Source organism: Carcharodon carcharias, chromosome 21 (assembly GCF_017639515.1).
Source record: "Carcharodon carcharias isolate sCarCar2 chromosome 21, sCarCar2.pri, whole genome shotgun sequence".
NCBI classification, from domain to species: Eukaryota; Metazoa; Chordata; class Chondrichthyes; order Lamniformes; family Lamnidae; genus Carcharodon; species Carcharodon carcharias.
The window spans coordinates 90,163,109-90,185,596 of NC_054487.1; the positions used below are offsets into that span (position 1 = coordinate 90,163,109).

The following is a 22,488-nucleotide window of genomic DNA, read 5'->3' on the forward strand; positions in this document are numbered from 1 at the left end:
GAATATACTTAACAACCCAGCCTCTACAGCTCTCTGCAATAAAGAATTCCACAGATTGATTACCCTCTGAGAGAAGCAATTCCTCCTCATCTCTGTTTTAAATGGGTGACCCCTCACTCTGAGATTATGCCCTCTGGTTCTAGACTCTCCCACAAGAGGAAACAACCTCTCAGCATTTACCCTGTCAAGCCCCCTAAGAATCTTATATGTTTCAATAAGGTCGCCTCTCATTCTTCTAATCTCCAATGAGTACAGGCCCAACCTACTCAACCTCTCCTCATAAGAAAATATCTCCATCCCCGGGATCAACCTAGTGAACCTTCTCTGGACTGCCTCCAATGCCAGTATATCTTCCTTTAGGTAAGGAAACCAAAATTGTTCACAGTTTTCTAGGTGTGCTCTAATTAGTGCCTTGTATAGTTTTATTAAGACTTCCCTATTTTTATACTCCATTCCTTTTGAAATAAAGGCCAACATTCCATTTGCCTTCCCTATTAGCTGCTGAACTTTTAGCTTTTTGGGATTCATGCACAAGGACTCCCAAATCCCTCTGTGCTGCAGCTTTCTACAGTCTTCCTCCATTTAAATAATACTCAACTCCTCTATTCTTCCAGCCAAAATGCATAACCTCACATCTTCCTACATTATATTCCACTTGGCACGTTTTTGCCTTAAGCCTGCCTATACCCCCCGTAGACTGTGTGTCATCTTCACCACTTGCCTTCCCACCTATTTTTGTGCTCAAGCTTCTTATCTTATTGCTATTTGTGGAAGCTTGCTGTGTGCAAATTGATGCTGTCTTTCCTATATTACATCATTGACTGCACTTCAAAACAAAAGTACTTCTGAGGTGGTGAAATGCACTATAGAAATGCAAGTCTTTCCAAAAAAAATGTTAGTAGTAACGGGTTGCTGGCCAAGCAGCTTTTGAGTCCCAGATTTGTCTGGTGCTGGTGTTCAAGGTGTCTCTAGGTCCCAGTTTGCACTGAGCAGTGTTAAATAAAAGTGAAGGTGCCCAGCGAGCCGATTGGCAGTGGCTCTGTCTTGTGCTGTACTCTGCTGCTCCCTTCTGGCTATTCAGTGAACAGCATCTGTTGGAGATGAAGACGATTCCACTCGCCGCCCTCTCCAATGGAATTTGAAAGTATTAAATTTTTTAATGGACATAAATGTGCAGAATCTAAAGAATTAGAAGCTATTGTTCTTTACCTCCTAGTAGTGCTGTCTATTGTTTCTCAGCAGCTATGAACAGCAGGAAAGACAAGTCTCTGCGCATCATGAGTGAGAAGTTTGTGATGCTTTTCCTTGTGTCTGAACCCAAAACTGTTGCTCTTGATATCGCTGCTAAAATCCTCATTGAAGAAAGTCAGCAGGACACGGCCGATAACAGCAAGTTTAAAAGTAAGTGAAACAAAAGCAAAGTTCTCAGCATTACTGCTGGAAGCCTAAAGTTAAAAGCCCAATGTAGGAAAAGATTCAGCAACATCTGAGGAGAGAGGAACTATCATCCCTCTGAAACATTAGCTCTGTTTCTCTCTGTAAAGATGCGGTCAGACCTGCTGAGTATTTCCAGCGTTCTGTTTCTATTTCGGATTCCTAGATTTGGCTGAGCTTTTCCCTACAGTGTTTGTGTTTTGTGTTTCAACATAAATTCTGTTTAGCACTTTAATATCTTTTATCTTCTTTCCAGAATTTCCTGTGTTGAACTCACATTAAAAGTAGAGTTAAGTTTGTAAATTGGACTGCAGGAATTGTTGTTTTATATGAGCTGAGCACAATTTCATTCAAAGTGAGCAATCTCAATCTCTGGCCTTTTCCTCTGACATTGGCCATCGCAAGTATGGACTGAGGTTAAACACAGTGAAGTTCCCTCTCTTCTCGCTCAACAAAGACTGGCACTCTTGTCTCTGAGTCAGGAGATTATGGGTTCAAATCCCAGTTCAGAGAATTGCTGACTCTCAGGGCAATACTGAGGATCATGGCTGATCTATTATCTCAAACTCCACTTTCCCACCTGATCCCCAAATCCCTTGTTTCCCTCAGCGTTCAAAAAAATCAAATTCTGCCTCGAATATATTCATTCACTGAGCTTACACAACCCTTGGTGTGGTGAAGTGGAGTGCTATGTACCTTTAAGAGAACGTAAACGCAAAATACTCTGGATGCTGGAAATCTAAAACAAAAGTACCTGGAAAAACTCAGCAGGTCTGACAGCATCTGCGGAGACGAACACAGTTAACGTTTCGAGTCCGTATGACTCTTCAACAGAACTAAGGAAAAATAGAAAAGAGGTGAAATATAAGCTGGTTTAAGGGGGGATGGGACAAGTAGAGCTGGATAGAGGGCCAGTGATAGGTGGAGATAACCAAAAGATGTCACAGACAAAAGGACAAAGGTGTTGATGGTGGTGATATTATCTAAGGAATGTGCTAATTAAGGGTAGAAAGCAGGACAAGCAAGGTACAGATAGCCCTAGTGGGGGTGGGGTGGGTGGGGGGGGAATCGAAATAGGCTAAAAGGTAGAGATAAAACAATGGATGGAAATACATTTAAAAATAATGGAAATAGGTGGGAAAAGAAAAATCTATATAAATTATTGAAAAAAAAAGGGGGGATTGGAAAGGGGATGGGGATGGAGGAGAGAGTTCATGATCTAAAATTGTTGAACTCATGAACTCTCAAGAGATCCTCAGTTTAAAATTCCTCAGTTTGAATCTCAGCCAGTCCATACTCTGCTGTGCTACCACATCCTATAGAAATACAGTGACTTCTGCCTGACTCTGCCCACACTGAAAGGCCTGTGTGAATTCTCCCCATCTCTCTGAAATCCCCTCTGTCTATTCTACAAGGAGATGATGTGATTTCTTGGCTGCTGATCAGTGAATATTCCCTGTTAAAACTTCACCAACCTTTCTCATTTGTTTTCCTTTTCAGCTAAAATCCGCAGGCTTTATGACATTGCCAACGTGTTGACTAGTTTGGGACTCATCAAGAAAGTCCATGTGACTGAAGAGAGGGGTCGGAAGCCTGCATTCAAGTGGGTTGGGCCTGTCCGTCCCCATGGGCCTGATGGTGAGCATTACTCAACACTGCGTATTAGTGATGTCACAAACACTGGATCGAGTTACGACGTGGGAGCTGACATCTTGTCCCGTTTCCTCGCTCAGGAACTAAAGGGCTTTTCCCTGCTAAATCCAACACGGACAATGTGCAGAGCTCTCTCTGTTTGAACATGTAACCGAGCTGCACACAGGAGATGCTCCAGAATGCCGATTCTGAATTAACAGAACATTGCAGAGTGGCCAGGGAAATAAAATTAAAATCTTTCTTGTTGCCATACAGTAAATTGTCCTCCCCACCCACCTACTCACTAAGGTCATTGTCCAGGGGAGGGGCTGGATGTGGCCACCAGGGGAGAGGCTGACTTGCGGACCCTGGGCAGTCACTGAGAATGTTGGTGTTCTTTCTGACGGTTTTACTGTGCTGGTGGGTGTCAGTGACCAGGCCTCCGTTTGTTGCCCACCCCCTCGTACAGCTGAGTGGTTTGTTGGGCCACTTCATAGGAGCAGCTGGAGGCCATTCCTGCCTATCCTGTCATTTAATCAGATCATTGATTGATCTGTATCTTAACTCCATCGTTCACTGTGACCAAACCTAACAGAAAATCTGTTATCCTCAGATTTCAAATTTCCTATGGGAACCTGGCTGCTGAATGGAAAGACCCAGGACTGTCAGCAGGTTCGGGGGACTCTGTATGTACCTCGACTCTTGTGTAAATCAGTTAGCTTCAGTAACCCCAAATCAAAATGCATTACAGCAAATATGACTATTTCATTATCTCTATTTAATTGCATCGCCTGATTTCCATCACTCGGCTATTGGTGACCCTGTCTTCACTGGCCCTGGCCTTAAACATTGCAATTCCCCTCCCCAAACCTCTCTGTCCCTCCCTCTCTCCTCCTTTAAGATTCTCCTCAAAACCAACCTCTTCAACCAAGGTTTTGGTCACCTGATTAATATCCCCTAATGTGGTCGGTGTTGATGATCGCTCCTATGGAGCAGCTGGGGTGTTTTTTATTAACGGTGTTATATAAATTGTTAGAAGCTGTTGATGTAATTTTCTAACAGTCGTTTCTTTCCAGGCATATGTTGGAATGAAACTTTCTCTTGATTTCTGTGTAGGTATTCCGGATCATTCCGCTGCATTATCAGCATCAGCAAGTTCTGCAGAAGCTGGCTTCCCAGTTACAGTGAACACAAAGGAGCGGTTAGAGTGTCCGTCTTCAATCCATACTCCGGGCTCCTGTACCAGCCAGTGCAAAGCCCAGTCAGCTCCTTGCAGCCCCGCTAAATTTCAAAAAGGTTAGTTTCTGTATAAGGCTTGTAGTAATGAGTGATAACCTGGACTCATCTGCCCCCAACCCCTTCTCCCCACCATCTCAAACTCCCATGGGTTTGAACACCCCCTGTAAATTGCCAATGATGTCGCTTGTGCTCAGTTGATCTGACTTTCCCCAAGTTCCATAAGCACTGACCATTGTGGATCCTAAGTACATGAGGGCCATGTGGTGAGATGCAGCATTGTCTTGGGAACAGTAGGTCATTCACCACCTCCCCACCCCCCACAAACCTGCCCCATCATTTAGTTACAACACAGTTAATCTGCATCTTAACTCTATCCACCTGCCATATTTCTGTAACCCTTAATCCCCTTACAGAATCACACAGTGTAGAAGAGGCCCTTCAGCCCATCGAGTCTGCACCGACACGTGAGAAACACCTGACCTACCTACCTAATCCCATTTACCAGCACTTGGCCCATAGCCTTGAACGTTATGATGTGCCAAGTGCTCATCCAGGTACTTTTTAAAGGATGTGAGGCAACCCGCCTCCACCACCCTCCCAGGCAGTGCATTCCAGATCTACACCACCCTCTGGGTAAAAAAGTTTTTCCTCACATCCCCCCTAAACCTCCTGCCCCTCACCTTGAATTTATGCCCCCTTGTGACTGACCCTTCAACTAAGGGGAACAGCTGCTCCCTATCCACCCTGTCCATGCCCCTCACAATCTTGTACACCTCGATCAGGTCGCCCCTCACTCATCTCTGCTCCAACAAAAACAACCCAAGTCTATCCAACCTCTCTTCATAACTTAAATGTTTCATCCCAGGCAACATCCTGTGAATCTCCTCTGCTCCCCCTCCAGTGCAATCACATCCTTCCTATAATGTGGCGACCAGAACTGCACACAGTACTCCAGCTGTGGCCTCACCAAGGTTCTATACAACTCCAGCATGACCTCCCTACTTTTGTAATCTACCTAACAAAAATCTACCAATCTCAGTTTTGAAACTTCAATTACACCCTCACTTCCAAAGCTTTTTGGGGGGAGTCTGGACCCTCAGTGGGATGGGGTGGGGGGTGTCAGTGGGATGGGGTGAGGGGTGTCAGTGGGATGGGGTGGGGGGGTGGGTGAGTCAGTGGGGAGGGGCGGGGGGGGGTCAGTGGGGCTTGGGCAGGATAGTGTAGTGGTGTGGGGGGGGGGTGGAATATTAGAGTTTATATAGGGTGGGGCTTGTCAAGTGACCTTTAGAAAAGTATCTTCAGTTCATCTGTAAGTGGGTATAAGAATGAAATTCAGTGCCTTAGAATGAGGCCATTCAGCCCATCATGTCAGCACAGGTACAAAAAGCAAAATACTGCAGATGCTGCAAACCTGAAATAAAAACAGAAAATGCTGGAAATACTCAGCAGCTCCGGCAGCGTATGTGGAGAGATAATGTTTCAGGGCGATGACCTTTCACTAGAACTCGAAGAAACTAGTGATTTAATAGTTTTTATGCAAGTACAGAGTCAGGGAAAGACGGGAGAGGGAGGAGGAAGGAGAATGTGTGTAATGAAGCGGAGAAAGAGAGGCTGATTCAATACTAAAGGGACGATGGTGCGAGTGAAGATGGAATGGTAATGAGAATGTAAGGAAATGTGTTTCCCAAATGAGCCCATTAATTCAATCTCCTCCTCGGTCTCTGTGAACCCTTTAATCAGCAACAGTTTAGTTCTCCGCAGAGGCTGTTTAAGATGTGGAATTCTTCTCTGAGTGAAAAGGTTTCTCTTTTGTAACCTCCTTTTAATTTTGTTTCTGCAGCGATGTTAAATTTGTTTCTTTATTCCCGCTGCAGTGAGAAGTATTGGAGCCCGAGAATGTTCCAGTAAGATGGTGCAGCTCGCTGCTGCTTGCAGGCTGCAGTTTGAAGAAGACATGAAGTAAGTTTTATTTGGAGTGAGACACGTTCTTGAGCCTCTATATACAATGCAGCATTTACCACTCGCATTACAAATTGGATTTATTATTTTGAAGATGAACTTCTGACCTTGAGGAACACTTCTTGAAGATATAGGATTGATGTAGAATATTTATGAACAGTTTGTATTTATATAGCACCTTTTGCATATTTTTTTTTTTTACAAATTCCCACGAATCAGCTAAAAATTTGACCCTGAGCCACATTGGGAGGTATCAGCACTGGTGACCAAGGGCTTGGGGAGGGAATTCCAGAGCTTGGGGTCCAGGCACTTCCATCAATGGTGCAGCATTTAAAATCAGGGGGTGCAGAGATCACAGACTCTCAGAATCTTTTACAGGCCATTCGGCCCATCAGGTCTGCACTGGCTCTCGGGAAGAGCATTCTTCCTAGTCCCACTCCCCTGCCTTATCTCCGTAACCTTACACATTCTCTATTTTCAGGTAACAATCCAATTCCCTTTTGAATACCTCAATCGAACCTGCTTCCACCACCCTCTCAGGAAGTTTGTTCCAGACTCAAACCAGCCTCTGGATGAAAATATTTTTCCTCACATCACATTTACTCCTTTTGCCAATTATTTTGAATCTGTGCCCTCTGGTTCTTGATGTTCCCTTGAGTGGGAACAGTTTCTCACTATTTACCCTGTCCATACCCCTCAGGATCTTGAATACCTCTATCAAGTCTCCTCTCAGCCTCCTTTTCTCCAAGGAAAACAGTCCCAGCCTCTCCGATCTATCCTCATAGCTACAGTTCTTCATCCCGGGAATCATTCTTGTGAATCTCCTCTGTACTCTCTCCATTCTCTTCACATCCATCCTCAAGTATGGTGCCCAGAACTGGACGCAGTGCTCCAGATGAGACCTAACTTGTGTATTTTACATGTTCAACATGACCTCCTTACTCTTGTACTCAATGCTCCTATTAATGAAGCCTAATAAGCTTTATTAATTGCTCTCTCAACCTGCCCTGCCATCTTCAATGACCTATGTGTATATATATTAAGGTCCCTCTGTTCCTGCACCTCCTTTAGAGGCTCTCCCTTTATTTTATATGGGCTCACCATATCTTTCCTGCCAAAACAAATCACCTCACACCTCTGCATTGGACTTCATCTGCCACTTGTCTGCCCAACTCACCAACATGTCCATGTCCTTTTGAAGTTCAAGTCAATCCTCTTCACATTTCACAACATTTCCAATCTTTGTATCATTACATTTTTGAAATCATGTCCTGTACACCTCAGTCTAGGACATTAATATATATCAGGAAGAGCAAGGCTCCCAACACTGACCCCTGGGGAACTCCACTACAAACATTCCTTCAGTCTGAAAAACAACCATTTTTCACTACTCTCTGTTTGCTGTCACTCTGCCAGGTTCTTATCCAAGTGCCTGATTTCCGTTTTATTCTATGAGCCAGAATTTTGCTGACTAGTCTGTTGTGTGGCACTGTATCAAATGCCTTTTGAAAATCCATATACACCACATCAACAGCATTGCCCTTATCAACCTTGTCTGTTACCACCTCAAAAAATTTCAGGTTAGATAAACCTGATTTTCCCTTAAAGAATCCATGCTGGCTTCCCTTAATTATCCTGCACCTATTTAAGAGGCTATTGATTTTGTCCCGAACTATAGTTCCCAGGAGTTTCCCTGCTGCTGAATCCAAACTGACTGGTCTGTGGTTGCTGGTTTTGTCCTTGCACCCCTTTTTAAACATTCACAATTCTCCAGTCCCCTGTGTCAAAGGAAAACTGGAAGATTATCACCAGTGCCTATGAAATTTCCACTCTCACCTCCCTCAGTACCCTTGGATGCATCCGGTCTTGGTACCTTGTCTATTTTGAGTAAAGATAGCCTTTCCAACACCACCTTCCCCTCGATTGTAAATTCTCTAGTGAACCAGTTGCCTCCTCTCTCACCTCAGCCTGGGCAGCATCATCTTCCTGTGTAAAGACAGATGCAAAGTACTCGTTCAATATCTCCGCCAATTCTCCTGCCTCTACGTGTACATCTCCTCTTTTATCCTTAATTGTCCCTACTCTTTCTTTTACCACCCTTTTATTATTTACATGCTTATAGAAGACCTTGAGAATTCCTTCTATGTTCGCTGCCAGTCTCTCTTCGTGCTCTCTCCTTGCTTTGCTGATTAGTTTCTTCACGTCCCCTCTGGTCCTTCTATATTCAGCCTGATTCTCCATTGTATTTTCTACCTGACATCTGTCGTACATGCACCTCTTCCTTTTCATCTTCACCTCTATCACTCTTGTCATCCAGGGTGCTCTGGATTTATTTGTCTACCTTTCCCCTTCAATGGAATATATGTTCACATTTCCTGCAATACTTTTTGTTTGAAGGTGGCCCATTCTTCAGCCAGAGTCTTTTCTGCCAACATTTGATTCCAGCTCACTCAACTAAGATGCATCCTCATCCCATCGAAGTTATTATCCCTGCTCTGGATTGTTCTCTGTCCTTTTCCATGATTAACCTAAACCTTAGGATACAATGGTCACTGTCCCCTAGAGGCTCTCCCACCGATACCTGATCCATTTGGGCCAACTCATTCCCCAGGACCGGGTCCAACAGTGTCTCCTCTCATTGGACCGGAAACATACTGCTGTAGAAAATTATTGTGAACACTTTCCAGGAACTCTTGTCCCTCTTGTCCCTTTATACTGTTCCTATCCCAGTATATATTTGTATAATTGAAGTCTCACATTATAATTACTCTATTTCTTGCACCTCTCTGTAATTTCTTTGCAAATTTGTTTCTCTACATCCCTTCCACTAGTTGGTGGTCTATATACTACATCAATCAATGTTATTGCACCTTTTTCATTCCTTACCTCTAGCCAGAGAGATCCTGTCCTTGATCCCTCTGGAACATCCTCTCTCTCAAAAACTGTAATGTCATCTTTAATCAATATTACCACTCCCCCTGCCCCCCACTTCTCCCTCTCCTGTCTCTGCTAAACACCTTGTACCCAGGAATATTCAACGCCCAGTCCTGCCCTCCTCTGAACCAGGTCTCGGACATTGTGGAGCTGGAGGAGGGTGACAAAGATGGGCAGGGCTGAGAACATGGAGCGATTCGAAAACAAGGAAAAGAATTTTAAAATTGAGCCATTGCTTGACCACGAACCAATATAGGTCACCAAGCACAGGCAGTGACTTGGTGGGAGAGAGCACATGGGAAGCAGAGTTTTAGATGAACTGCAGTTTACAGAGGATGGAAATGGGAGACCCGCCAAGAGAGTGTGGGAATAGTCAGATTTGAGGTTACAAAAGCACGGCTGAAGTGAGGTGGAGTCAGGCAATGTTACCGACATTAACATTTGGTCTTGCTTAAAAACAATGCTTTTTTCCTTCCTTAGGAGCTTGGAATCTCCCCGAAATCAGGAAGATCGTCAACCCCAATCCACTCCCTTGGCATCTTGTCCCCTGTTAATTACTAACATGGCCAGTTCTGTTGACTCTCCTGTGAGACCTCTGGCACAGGATGGCTTCTCTCTTCCCCAGACTGAACTATCACTACCGTTCTGCTTTCCTAATGCTGCCACTGGGCACCTGACCCCCATGCCCCCAGCTGCTGTGCCCAACGCAGATGATGGCTACCCTAGCCTCCTGAAGAACCAGCCAATCGTATTCCTGCAGAGTCTGCCCACAGCCCCTGTCTTCATGCTTTACAGAAACAGGGAGTCCATTACTGAACCCTCTCCTCGACCCTGTGAGGCTAAATCTTCAGCACATGAGGAAACGTTGTTGCTCATACCTGGAGAGGTTGAGGTTGGTGCGTCCATGAGGAACTCTCTGAAGCGTAGTCCCACGGAGCGATGTACACTGCCCGATGGACATTGGAAAGATGACAAACCAGAGGCTAAACGAGGGAAAACTCTTTGTTGCCTTGAACATGCCTCTGGAGGGCTTTCTTCCATCTTGTCTTTGTCATCAATGGAGCAGGTATGTGTTTGAGTGACAGGGTTGAGTGAGGAACAGTCTCCTACAATGAGATAGTGGAGATCTGGTACTGCTGAATTCTTCCCCATATAGCTGGGATTAAATTCAGCCCCACACTTGATCAAACCAGGTCCTCCCGAGCAGTAGGAAAGTTGCTAAAAGTGACTCAGTTGGAGAACTGCACTCACCACTGAATAAGATAGTCAGCACTGAGGGAGGGTCGGCGCCGAGGGAGGGTCGGCGCCGAGGGAGGGTCGGCACCGAGGGAGGGCCAGCGCCGAGGGAGGGTCAGTGCTGCAGGAGGGCCGGCGCCGAGGGAGGGCCGGCGCCGAGGGAGGGCTGGCGCCGAGGGAGGGTCAGCGCTGCAGGAATGCTGTTTTCCAGATGAAGTGTTAAATTGAGGCCTTGTCTGCCTCAGTTGAAAAAAAGTTCCCAATGAATTTTTGGGAAGAAAGAGCAATTTTGAAGAAGAGCTGGGGAGCACCCTTGTGTCTTGCTCAATATTTATCCCTCAATGAGATCCTTTGGTGTCTATGGTTCAGGAGTTTCCCTGGCTGCTGATTGCCAGACTCTGAGCTACAAAATGATGATGATGATGTTTGGAGATTTGAGGAGGAAAGTGAAAATTGATTGAAGGTAACCATGGAGACCATTCCCTCACAATAAAGACCACACAGGCTGACTGCCACAGAGTGACCGTGCCTATTTCACCAGAAATTAGGAATGGTTTATTTGGCAACCATGGGAGTTTGGGCACATTCTGGCCTCTGAGTTGGAAGATGGTGGGTTCAAGCCCCATTGCAGAGGTAACTTAAACCAGCATGACTTCACTGCTGTACTGAGGGAGCGCAGGAATGTTTGAGGTGTCAGATGATACATTGAAATTGTGGCCAGTTCAGCTGGTGTTGAAGATCTTGTGGCATCATCTAAGGTGAAGGGTGTTCAGGTGTCCTGACCAACACCCTCAAGCCATATGATTAAACAAATAGATTAATTGTTCTTGTATCTCTCTCTGTTTCTGTGATCTTATTATGTTACCATTGACCAGAAACTGAACCGGACTCAGCATATAAATACTGTGGCTTCACTGTCGCTGGGTCAAAATCCTGGAACTCCCTCCCTAACAGCACTGTGGGTGTACCTACACCACATGGACTGCAGCGGTTCAAGAAGGCAGCTCACCACCACCTTCTCAAGGGCAACTAGGGATGGGCAATAAATGCTGGACCAGCCAGCGACACCTACATCCTGTGAATGAATAAAACAAATGTATTAAATGGTGACTGTTTGGCCACAAGTGCACATCATTGGAACATGGGAACAGGAGGAGGCCTTTCTAGCCCCTCAAGTCTGTTCTGCCATTCACCCCTGGTTGGTATCTCAACTCAAGCTACCCACCTTGAAACCCCTTACCCGACAGAAACGCATCAATCTCTGTGTTAGTTCCAATTGACCCGCAGAATTTGGAGTGAGTTTTGAATTTTGGAGTAACTTGCTGTATGTGAGGAGTTTCAGAGATGTGATAAGACACTGTATTCATATAAATCTTCCTTTTCTTTTGTCGCATACAAGGGAATGAGGTGCAAGACTTAAATAAAAAGTATATGATTAGCATATAAAAGTGTTGGCTTTTAATCTATAACTTCAGTCAATATTTATCTTTTTTTAGCAATCTTCTACCCAACACAAAACTACCCTGAGAAATCGCACCCAGAGTCTTGACCATATTTCCGATGCTGCTGCCAGTGTCCCATCTCAAACCAGCGACATGAACCTGGAGTCTAACGTTCCCTCCACACAAACCCAGATGGACAACTGTCACACGGAGCCGGGGAATGCTGAAAAGTGGAATCATGTTGGAACAGTCGAGAAGGGGCCTGTAGGTTTATCCTTCACCCACACTAACTCTTAGTGAACGAGGGTAACTCCCCCCCGCCCTCCTCCCCCACTAACCCGTCAGTGAACGAGGGTAACTCCCTCCTGCCCTCCTCCCCCACTAACCTGTTAGTGAACGAGGGTAACTCCCCCCCGCCCTCCTCCCCCACTAACCCCTTAGTGAACGAGGGTAACTACCCCCTGCCCTCCTCCCCCACTAACCCCTTAGTGAACGAGGGTAACTCCCCCCTGCCCTCCTCCCCCACTAACCCCTTAGTGAACGAGGTTACTACCCCCTGCCCTCCTCCCCCACTAACCCCTTAGTGAACGAGGGTAACTCCCTCCTGCCCTCCTCCCCCACTAACCTGTCAGTGAACGAGGGTAACTCCCTCCTGCCCTCCTCCCCCACTAACCTGTCAGTGAACGAGGGTAACTACCCCCTGCCCTCCTCCCCCACTAACCCCTTAGTGAACGAGGGTAACTCCCCCCTGCCCTCCTCCCCCACTAACCTGTCAGTGAACGAGGGTAACTCCCCCCTGCCCTCCTCCCCCACTAACCTGTCAGTGAACGAGGGTAACTCCCCCCTGCCCTCCTCCCCCACTAACCTGTCAGTGAACGAGGGTAACTCCCCCCCTGCCCTCCTCCCACACTAACCCCTTAGTGAACGAGGGTAACTCCCCCCCTGCCCTCCTCCCCCACTAACCTGTCAGTGAACGAGGGTAACTCCCTCCTGCCCTCCTCCCCCACTAACCCCTTAGTGAACGAGGGTAACTCCCTCCTGCCCTCCTCCCCCACTAACCCCTTAGTGAACGAGGGTAACTACCCCCTGCCCTCCTCCCCCACTAACCCCTTAGTCAACGAGGGTAACGCCCCCCCTGCCCTCCTCCCCCACTAACCCCTTAGTGAACGAGGGTAACTACCCCCTGCCCTCCTCCCCCACTAACCTGTCAGTGAACGAGGGTAACTCCCCCCTGCCCTCCTCCCCCACTAACCCCTTAGTGAACGAGGGTAACTCCCTCCTGCCCTCCTCCCCCACTAACCTGTCAGTGAACGAGGGTAACTACCCCCTGCCCTCCTCCCCCACTAACCCTGTCAGTGAACGAGGGTAACTCCCCCCTGCCCTCCTCCCCCACTAACCCTTAGTGAACGAGGGTAACTCCCCCCTGCCCTCCTCCCCCACTAACCCTTAGTGAACGAGGGAAACTCCCCCTGCCCTCCTCCCCCACTAACCTGTTAGTGAACGAGGGTAACTCCCCCCTGCCCTCCTCCCGCACTAACCCCTTAGTGAACGAGGGTAACTCCCCCCTGCCCTCCTCCCCCACTAACCCCTTAGTGAACGAGGGTAACTACCCCCTGCCCTCCTCCCCCACTAACCCCTTAGTGAACGAGGGTAACTACCCCCTGCCCTCCTCCCCCACTAACCCCTTAGTGAACGAGGGTAACTACCCCCCTGCCCTCCTCCCCCACTAACCCTGTCAGTGAACGAGGGTAACTCCCCCCTGCCCTCCTCCCCCACTAACCCTGTCAGTGAACGAGGGTAACTACCCCCTGCCCTCCTCCCCCACTAACCCTGTCAGTGAACGAGGGTAACTACCCCATGCCCTCCTCCCCCACTAACCCTGTCAGTGAACGAGGGTAACTCCCCCCTGCCCTCCTCCCCCACTAACCCCTTAGTGAACGAGGGTAACTCCCCCCTGCCCTCCTCCCCCACTAACCCCTTAGTGAATGAGGGTAACTACCCCCTGCCCTCCTCCCCCACTAACCCCTTAGTGAATGAGGGTAACTACCCCCTGCCCTCCTCCCCCACTAACCCCTTAGTGAACGAGGGTAACTCCCCCCCTGCCCTCCTCCCCCACTAACCTGTCAGTGAACGAGGGTAACTACCCCCTGCCCTCCTCCCCCACTAACCTGTCAGTGAACGAGGGTAACTCCCCCCCTGCCCTCCTCCCCCACTAACCCTGTCAGTGAACGAGGGTAACTCCCCCCTGCCCTCCTCCCCCACTAACCTGTCAGTGAACGAGGGTAACTCCCCCCTGCCCTCCTCCCCCACTAACCTGTCAGTGAACGAGGGTAACTCCCCCCTGCCCTCCTCCCCCACTAACCTGTCAGTGAATGAGGGTAACTCCCCCCTGCCCTCCTCCCCCACTAACCTGTTAGTGAACGAGGGTAACTCCCCCCTGCCCTCCTCCCCCACTAACCTGTCAGTGAACGAGGGTAACTACCCCCTGCCCTCCTCCCCCACTAACCTGTCAGTGAACGAGGGTAACTACCCCCTGCCCTCCTCCCCCACTAACCTGTCAGTGAACGAGGGTAACTACCCCCTGCCCTCCTCCCCCACTAACCTGTCAGTGAACGAGGGTAACTCCCCCCTGCCCTCCTCCCCCACTAACCTGTCAGTGAACGAGGGTAACTCCCCCCTGCCCTCCTCCCCCACTAACCTGTCAGTGAACGAGGGTAACTACCCCCCTGCCCTCCTCCCCCACTAACCTGTCAGTGAACGAGGGTAACTACCCCCTGCCCTCCTCCCCCACTAACCTGTCAGTGAACGAGGGTAACTACCCCCTGCCCTCCTCCCCCACTAACCTGTCAGTGAACGAGGGTAACTCCCCCCCTGCCCTCCTCCCCCACTAACCTGTCAGTGAACGAGGGTAACTACCCCCCCCACTCTCATCCCCCACTAACCTGTCAGTGAACGAGGGTAACTCCTCCCCCACTCCTCCCCCACTAACCCCTTAGTGAATGAGGGTAACTCCCCCCCGCTACCCTCCTCCCCCACTAACCTGTCAGTGAACGAGGGTAACTCCCCCCCTGCCCTCCTCCCCCACTAACCCCTTAGTGAATGAGGGTAACTCCCCCCCGCTACCCTCCTCCCCCACTAACCTGTCAGTGAACGAGGGTAACTCCCCCCCTGCCCTCCTCCCCCACTAACCCCTTAGTGAATGAGGGTAACTCCCCCCCGCTACCCTCCTCCCCCACTAACCTGTCAGTGAACGAGGGTAAATTCACCCCCGGAATCCCATTGGTGAAAGAGGATAATCAGGTGACAGGTTTGGGAACCCAATTACAGTTGGAACATCTTTTACACTTGGATCCAGTTGAATCCGGGGCCTTGGTGTTAGAGACAGAATTTCAAAATTCCAGATAAAACAAAACTTGGAAATGTCATCAATCGGGAGGCAGGGAAAGGAGGAGGCCATTCAGCCCCTTGAGCCTGCTCGACGTTTAGTGAAATGGCTGAATCACTCCAGCTGCCGTGGGTGTTGATGCCCTTGAACTCCCCCCACCAAAGGGAAATGTTCTCTCTATCGAGGAGACGTGACTGAAACGCTGGCCAAGGAGATGAAGGGTGGGATCAGGAAGGGAATTCCACAGCTGGGAAGCGCCACTGAATGAAAGCAGGGCCATCAATGGTGAGATGATGGGAGGAGGAGGCAGCTAGAATTGAAGCGACTGAGAATTGAGGGTGGGGGAGGGGGAAGGGGGTGGTGTTGGTAGTAAGGGCTTGTAATGCTGTAAAAGGTTAATAGAATCCACATTTACCCCATACCTTGTCTAATCTGAAATGTAAACAGTGGCTCCTGGAAGCAATCCTAGTCCAGGTGTTGTAACAGCTCCTGGTGCAGTTCTCCTCACTTGCTAGAGTTGTGACTGCTCTCCCTCCTGATAAAGTCGTTCACTGTTCCCAGTGCTTTAGACGCAGTTGGTTCTATAACTGAGGGAGTCAAAAAGCAATTATCTAAAAACACTAATTACTGCGGTAGGTTTGGTCAAAGTCTCAATTTGACTGGGCAGAGATTATGTTCAATTTAAAGCCTGGGTATAAAGTGCAGCCGCGATTATTGATCTTAATCACTCTCGTATCAAGTTGTTAGGAAGATGCCTTTTAACTCCCTGCATCCATTTCCTTTCCCTCACAAGCCTCCTATTCTGTACAAAAACAGCTTGCATTTATATAGCGCCAGTCACATAAGAGGTATTAGGACACAGGACCAAAAGCTTAGTTTAAAAAGGTCGGTTTCAAACAGCATCTTCTGACGGGAATTCCAGAGCTCAAGTCCTCAGTGGTGCCCATGGTGGACTGATTAAAACTGGAGGTGCTCAAGAGCAGGGTTGAAGGAGGGCAGAGATCTCGAGGGTTGTAGGGCTGGAGGGGACAGCACATGGAGGGACAGAGGCACTCCATTTAAGACCCATGACTTTTTTTAAAAATCACTTGTGACCAAGTTTATGGTTTCTTGTCATCTTTACTCATTTTTCTTTATATTTTGTGGTGAGAGTAAGTGGGTGAAGGAATAGAACATGCCTAATGTTACCCTGGATGACCTGCTGCTCTTTCTCCTAGCCCCTGATGCCCTCTGTAAATCTTGTACAGCCTCCGTTTGTTATCCACGGTCCGAGTGGATCAGCTGAGAAAAGCCAGAGCTACCATTTGACAGCCTCTCCCGGTGAGTGATTTCCTATTGCATCCAAACACCAGCATGCCCTGTGGCATGCTCTGTGTTTCTCTGCAGGATATCGACAAACTCATTTGGTCTCTAGAAAATACCAGAAGCTTCTCTCTTGGTGCCTGCCCACAGATTAGCAGTTATTTTTGGGTAGGTGGGGAGTGTGGTGTGACAGCCCCATTTTTCATCATATCCACCGTTTGAGTTCAATGCAAATAAACAGATCAAGGGCAAACCCAGCAGGAAACGTTTCCTTCATCTTACCCAATCCTTCCCCCAGCTGTATCCCACTCCATTTAAATTCAGTTTTATGGTTTTTCATTATCAGATTTAAGTTGTGACCTCTGGGCCCAGTGTTTAATCTTAGTGGAATAACACATTTCACTTTGATCTCACACTTATACCCTTTCGGAATCAATGAATCCATCGTGCTCACTGCGAACAAAGGTGATGGGGACCTGCACCCTTTACACTCTGGCTATCGTGTGTCACTCTTAATGCTTAGATACACAATAGAAAAAGCCATTAATTTTCAATGTACAAAGCAATTTCTAATCAATGAATTGCACAAGAGGCCAAACTGGGAAGAGGAATATGGAGAAAGGAAAGCTAAGGTTCCTGTTAACCTGTCCTGGAGTAATTGGTCTTTACGTGACCCACCAGACCCAGCGATTCTGATCCTGCCTGAAACACTTTTGGACCCAGTTTCCTCTTTTACTTTTCAACATTAACTCATCCCCAGGTGAAAGGCAGACAAGGGCCTCTCCCATTGAAATGGATGTACAGAAACTCGAAGCTATCGCCTGGCATTTTCTCCCCACCTGAAATCCCTGTGCACCTTCGGAGTACGATCTGTGTGTTAAATGATATTACATCCTGCTCTTTGTGATAACCCTGTGCCCACCTATTTGGCATGAAGCCAGTAGTGAGTGAGTGCTGAACTGTTGGAGGTGCTGTCTCTTGGATAAGGCATCAAGCCAAGACTCTGTCTGCCCTCTGCAATGGATATATAAGATCCTGTGGCATTACTAGATGGAGAGCAGGGGAACCAATCAATTAACATCACTTCAAAAAAGAACACATTGTCTGACCATTTATCAGTACAAATTGGCTGCCACATTTTCAACGTTAAACAACAGGGATAAGAAATTTCTGCCATTTGGTGGAATTCCGACTTTTGGATCGTGGAATTCTGCCCTTTTTAGTTTTGTCCCCACCTCCACCTAGCCCAGGGGAGCTGTTGCTCAGCCTGTCTGTTTAATCCGCTACCATCTGTAGCTTCATTACCAATGGAACGATTCAGCCCTGATCAAAGTGCAGTTCACCACTCTGGCACCGACTCTAGTTTCAGAGGGAGGGAGATTCCGGTCTCGGCTATATCCCACCCTTGGCAGCTTTGCGCCCCCTCTGGCTCAGCTAATTGGGACTTCAGTAATACCCAATCGTCGAGGGATAAGAGATGGCACTCCCAGTGCACTGGAGCCGCTGCTCCCAGGGTCCGAGCTCCTATACCCCGGAAAGGCAGCTCACTCTTCCCCAGCTGTGCTGGTCCATGTGGCACCAGCCAAGGAGCATCCACACAACTGGCAGCTGACGGGCAGCGATGAGGAGCTGAGTCCAGGCAAGGTGGAGAAATCAAGGTGGGAGGGAGGATGGTGAAGGAGATGGGGACGTGTGGCTGAGTGAGTGAGAGGAAGGGGCTTAGAAAGGGGACAGCTATGTGATTGTGCAGGGGGAGATGTGTTGAGGGGTCAGTGGGAAAGAGGGGCTTCAGTGAATCTTCTGTCACCAGGGAGTATGGTGAGATTGGCTGAAACCTGAGTTGATAAAATATAACAATTTTATAAAGTGCTTAAAATACATGTTTTCACATTTATATGTATCATATGTTGATCTATAATACGCAAACTTTAATAATTACATATTGAATGTCACTGTCAGCTTTATTGCTGTTTTGTTTTGGCTGGTGTCTGGGATCATGTTAATTTTCCAGTTTTTATATAAAAATCTTGCCCATCCCTAACAGCCCTGGAGAAGGTGGTGAGGGTGAGTTAAAATGAGGTCACATTGGAGGATAGTTTGCCAAAGTCCTTCTCATATAACGTAATCCAGCAAGGCCACCTTCTGTTGTTAGTACTGACTTTGTCCTGTATTACGTGCACTAACTGCATCGAGTGCTGTAATGTCGAGGTCCTGTTGGTGATTTTATAGAAATGCCTTCATCCAATCTGATGGTAGTAACAGAAAAAACTAATGTTTCTGGCCACTTGAAGTCTAATAACTCTGCCCTTTTGAAGCATTTACATTTCACTACAGATAATAACTAGTGTGAAAATTACATGATTCCTTGTCACAAAAATGTTCAGACCTTTTTGCCTTGAGCCACTTTCACCTCTACAACAGTGACTACGCTTCAAAATACTTCATTGGCTGTAAGTGCTTTGAATGTCCTGAGCTGGTGAAACCTGCAATATAAGTACCCACCGCCCATGTCCAGGCACACTCTCACTTGCTCCTTTTCCCTTTCTCGTGTTTCATAAGCCAACTACTGAAGATACTTCAACGTTGCTTAAACAGCGACTGTTTTTCTGTCCATTGCCCTGTTTCACAGGTATGAGCGAACTGAATTTGTTACTTTCCGCTAATCGGAGCCTCGGTGGAATTGCTGTACCCCCAGGTCAAGTGGCATCGGTGAGTCTCCCCTATCAGCTGATGGTACCAGTGATTTGCCAGCCTGTTCCTCCGACAGAATCTGCTGGGAACTCCATTCACAACTCCGGCCTAGTGCATCTCAGCTTACAGAATGTCAACCTGCTACCGACTGCCCAGCTTATAATGGGCAGGGGCTCAGTGCCCACACCAACCAGAGCCAATATGAGATCCTCCTCACCAGAACAACAAATCTATTCTCTGCTCACTCAGGCCTCTCAAGAAGATCCTGCCAACAAAATTGAGCCTCTCACTCTGCAGCCCGGCACTGTCAAACTCCAGGAACAGGTACGAGTTGGGGAAAGAGGAGCCAGGGACTATAATGTTTAGTGTTACCACTTGGGCAGTAAGTGGTTGGCAGGGTCCCAAATGTTTCAGAACCCACATGTACTTCATCCCATTGCATTGCAGCGAATACAGAAACTCTAGTTCCCTGTCCCGTTGGTTAAGTGAAAATTCCCATTTATTTCAGTTCTTTGGGGATATGTTTGCAGAAAAATCAAAATGTTTGTTTTATTCCCAATGGGAGGTCGTAATACAGAGTTTGTTGAAATATAAAAACAGAAAGCACTGGAAATACTTGATGTCTGGCAGCATCTGGGAGAGAGAAACAGAGTTAATGTACCAGGTCAATGATCTTTGTGTCAGAACTCCTGAGTTCCTTTCCAAAAAAATACCATGTTGACTCTGTCCAATCCTGTTGTGATTTTCTAAGTTCCCCGTTACCCTGCCCTCAATAATAGATTCCAGCATTCCCCTGCTGACTGATGTCCGGCTGCTTCCTCTCTCCCTCCTGTCACGAACAGAGGAGTTACATTTGCAACCTCCCAATCTGCTGGGATTGTTCTAGAACCTAGGGAATTTTGGAAAAGAATAGCCAGCACACCCACTATCTCTGCAGCTACCTCTTTTAAAACCATCAGGCCCTGGGGATTTGTAATTTCTGGTCCATTAATTCCTCCTCTAATTTTTTTCTCTCCTGATATTAGTCACTTTAAGTTCCTCACTCTCATTAACCCCTTGGTTCCCAGTATTTCGGGTGTGTTTTTGTGTATTCCGTTGTGAAGATAGACACAAAATATCTCTTTTCCCGTTTGCATCTTCCCAGTGTAATTTCTCCTCCGTCTTTAGGGACTCAGGTTTACTTTCACTCATCTCTTCCTTTTTTTTGTACATGCTGCTTTTTATATTTCGTTAGTTTGTTCTCATTTTATTTTCTGCCTCTTTCTCAATTTTTTCTGGTGTTTATAAAATTCATCTCTTTTTAAGATGCTCAGATCATTAAGACTGCCTATTCCCACCTCCATAACCACCTCACCTGCCTCAGCTCATCAGATATTGAAATCCTCATTCTTATCACCGTGACCTCTAGACTTGATGATTCCAATATTTTTTCTCCTCAGGTTCTTATCCAATTCCTCATGTCACCAATGCTGCTTTTGTCATTGACCTTAAATCGATGTCCCTCTAGTTTGCAATCCTTCCACCAATGGGAACTGTTTCTCCCAATCTCCAAACACTCTATCAAATCTCCTCTCAACCTTCTCCTCTTCGAGGAAAACAAACTCCAGTTTCTGGAACTTATCCACGGAACTGAAGGTCCTCATCCTGGTAACCATTCCCGTGGCTTTGTGTCAGATTTTGTCTTTAAACCCTTGTGATAAGAAGTGTCACTGTACAAATGCACGTTCTTCTGATTGGAAGAATGTGTTTGAATATTACAGACACTGGTCATTTGCAATGCTGGAAATGAAGACAAATCACATGTGATTGATCACCTGCTTAGAGGGAAGAAAGAACTTGCATTTATATAGAGCCTTTTACAAATTCAAGACATTACAAAGAGTTCTAAAGTCAGTGTGATAGTTTTAGAATGTTGTAAATAGGAATTTACGATTTCAGTCCATTCTTTGGAGTTCCTTACCCCAGAGAGATTTACCCCACTGCAGCATTATGGCTCAGAAGGATGCTTTTCGGCCCATCGAGCTCATGCTGGCTCTCCGCAGAGCAGTCCAATCAGTCCCACTCCCTTGCTCAGTCCCATAGCCCTGCAAGCTTAATTCTCTCCAGTGGCCATTCAACTTCCTTTTGAAATCATTCATCGTCTCTGCTTCCACCAGACTCATGGGTAGGAAATTCCAGATATTATCACTCGCTTCCTCCCATTCCCACTGCATCTCTTGCCCCAAATCATAAATCTATGCCCCTAGTGCTCGTACCATCAGCTCATGGGAAGAGTTTTTTTCGTCAACCTTATCTAAACCTGTCATCATCTTTTACACCTCTATCAAATCTCTTCTCTATCTCTCTGGCTCCAAGGAGAACAGCCCCAGCTTCTCCAAATGAACCTTGTAGCTAAAACCTCCCATCTCTGGAACCATTCTGGTAAATCTCCTCCACACCTTCTCAAGGACCCTCACATCCTCCTTAAAGTGTGGTGACAATACTCTAGTTAGGGCCTAACCAGAGCTTTATAAAGATTCAGCATAACTTCCTGCTTCTCTACTCAATGCTTCTACTTATGAAGTCCAGGATCCCATATACCTTGCTAACCACTCTCTATATGTCCTGCCACCTTCAAAGGTTGATGCACATGTACCCCCAGGTCCCTTTGACCCTGCACACTCTTTAGACCTGTGCCATTCAGTCTATATTGTCTCTCTCTCTATCCTTTCTGCTAAAATGCATCACCTCTCACTTCTCTGTATTAAATTCCACCTGCCACTTGTCTACCCATTCTGCTGGTCTATCTATGTTCTGTTGCAGCCGTATGGTATCATCTTCACTGTCTGCCACTCCTTCAAGTTTGATATCATCTGCAAATCTTGAAATTCTATTCTGTATTCCCATATCCAACTCATTTATATAAATCCAAAAAAAGCAGTGGTCCTCGCACTGAAACCTTGATGAGCTCCACTGTCCACCATCCTCCAGTCTGAAAAGCACCACCACAACTCGCTGCCCTTTTCTGCCCTTAAAACAATTTCTTAACCAAGCTGACACTGACCATCCTATTCCATGAGCTTCAATTTTGTTACCCGGCCTTTTATGTGGTACCTTATCAAATACTTTCTTAAAATCCATATAGACAACATCCACTGCATTCCCTCCATCAACCTTCTCAGTTACTTCATCAAAAATTCAGTTGGATTAGTCAAGCACATTCTGCCTTTCACAAATCCGTGCTGGCTCTGCGTC

General features: G+C 47.0%; 1 protein-coding gene across 2 annotated transcripts in view; it reads left to right on the plus strand.

Annotated features, from left to right (window-relative positions):
• Nucleotides 1–22,488, plus strand: part of LOC121293238 (transcription factor E2F7-like) — a 36,330-nt gene that overhangs the window by 10,419 nt on the left and 3,423 nt on the right. The window contains exons 6-13 of one of the 2 annotated variants that reach the window (XM_041216095.1): nt 1,240–1,401; nt 2,935–3,072; nt 4,183–4,362; nt 6,180–6,264; nt 9,679–10,264; nt 11,931–12,140; nt 16,479–16,581; nt 19,193–19,578. In XM_041216095.1, coding sequence (XP_041072029.1) covers nt 1,240–1,401; nt 2,935–3,072; nt 4,183–4,362; nt 6,180–6,264; nt 9,679–10,264; nt 11,931–12,140; nt 16,479–16,581; nt 19,193–19,578 — 1,850 coding nt within the window. The remainder of the gene's footprint in view (nt 1–1,239; nt 1,402–2,934; nt 3,073–4,182; nt 4,363–6,179; nt 6,265–9,678; nt 10,265–11,930; nt 12,141–16,478; nt 16,582–19,192; nt 19,579–22,488) is intronic. The other variant, XM_041216096.1, reaches the window with a different exon arrangement.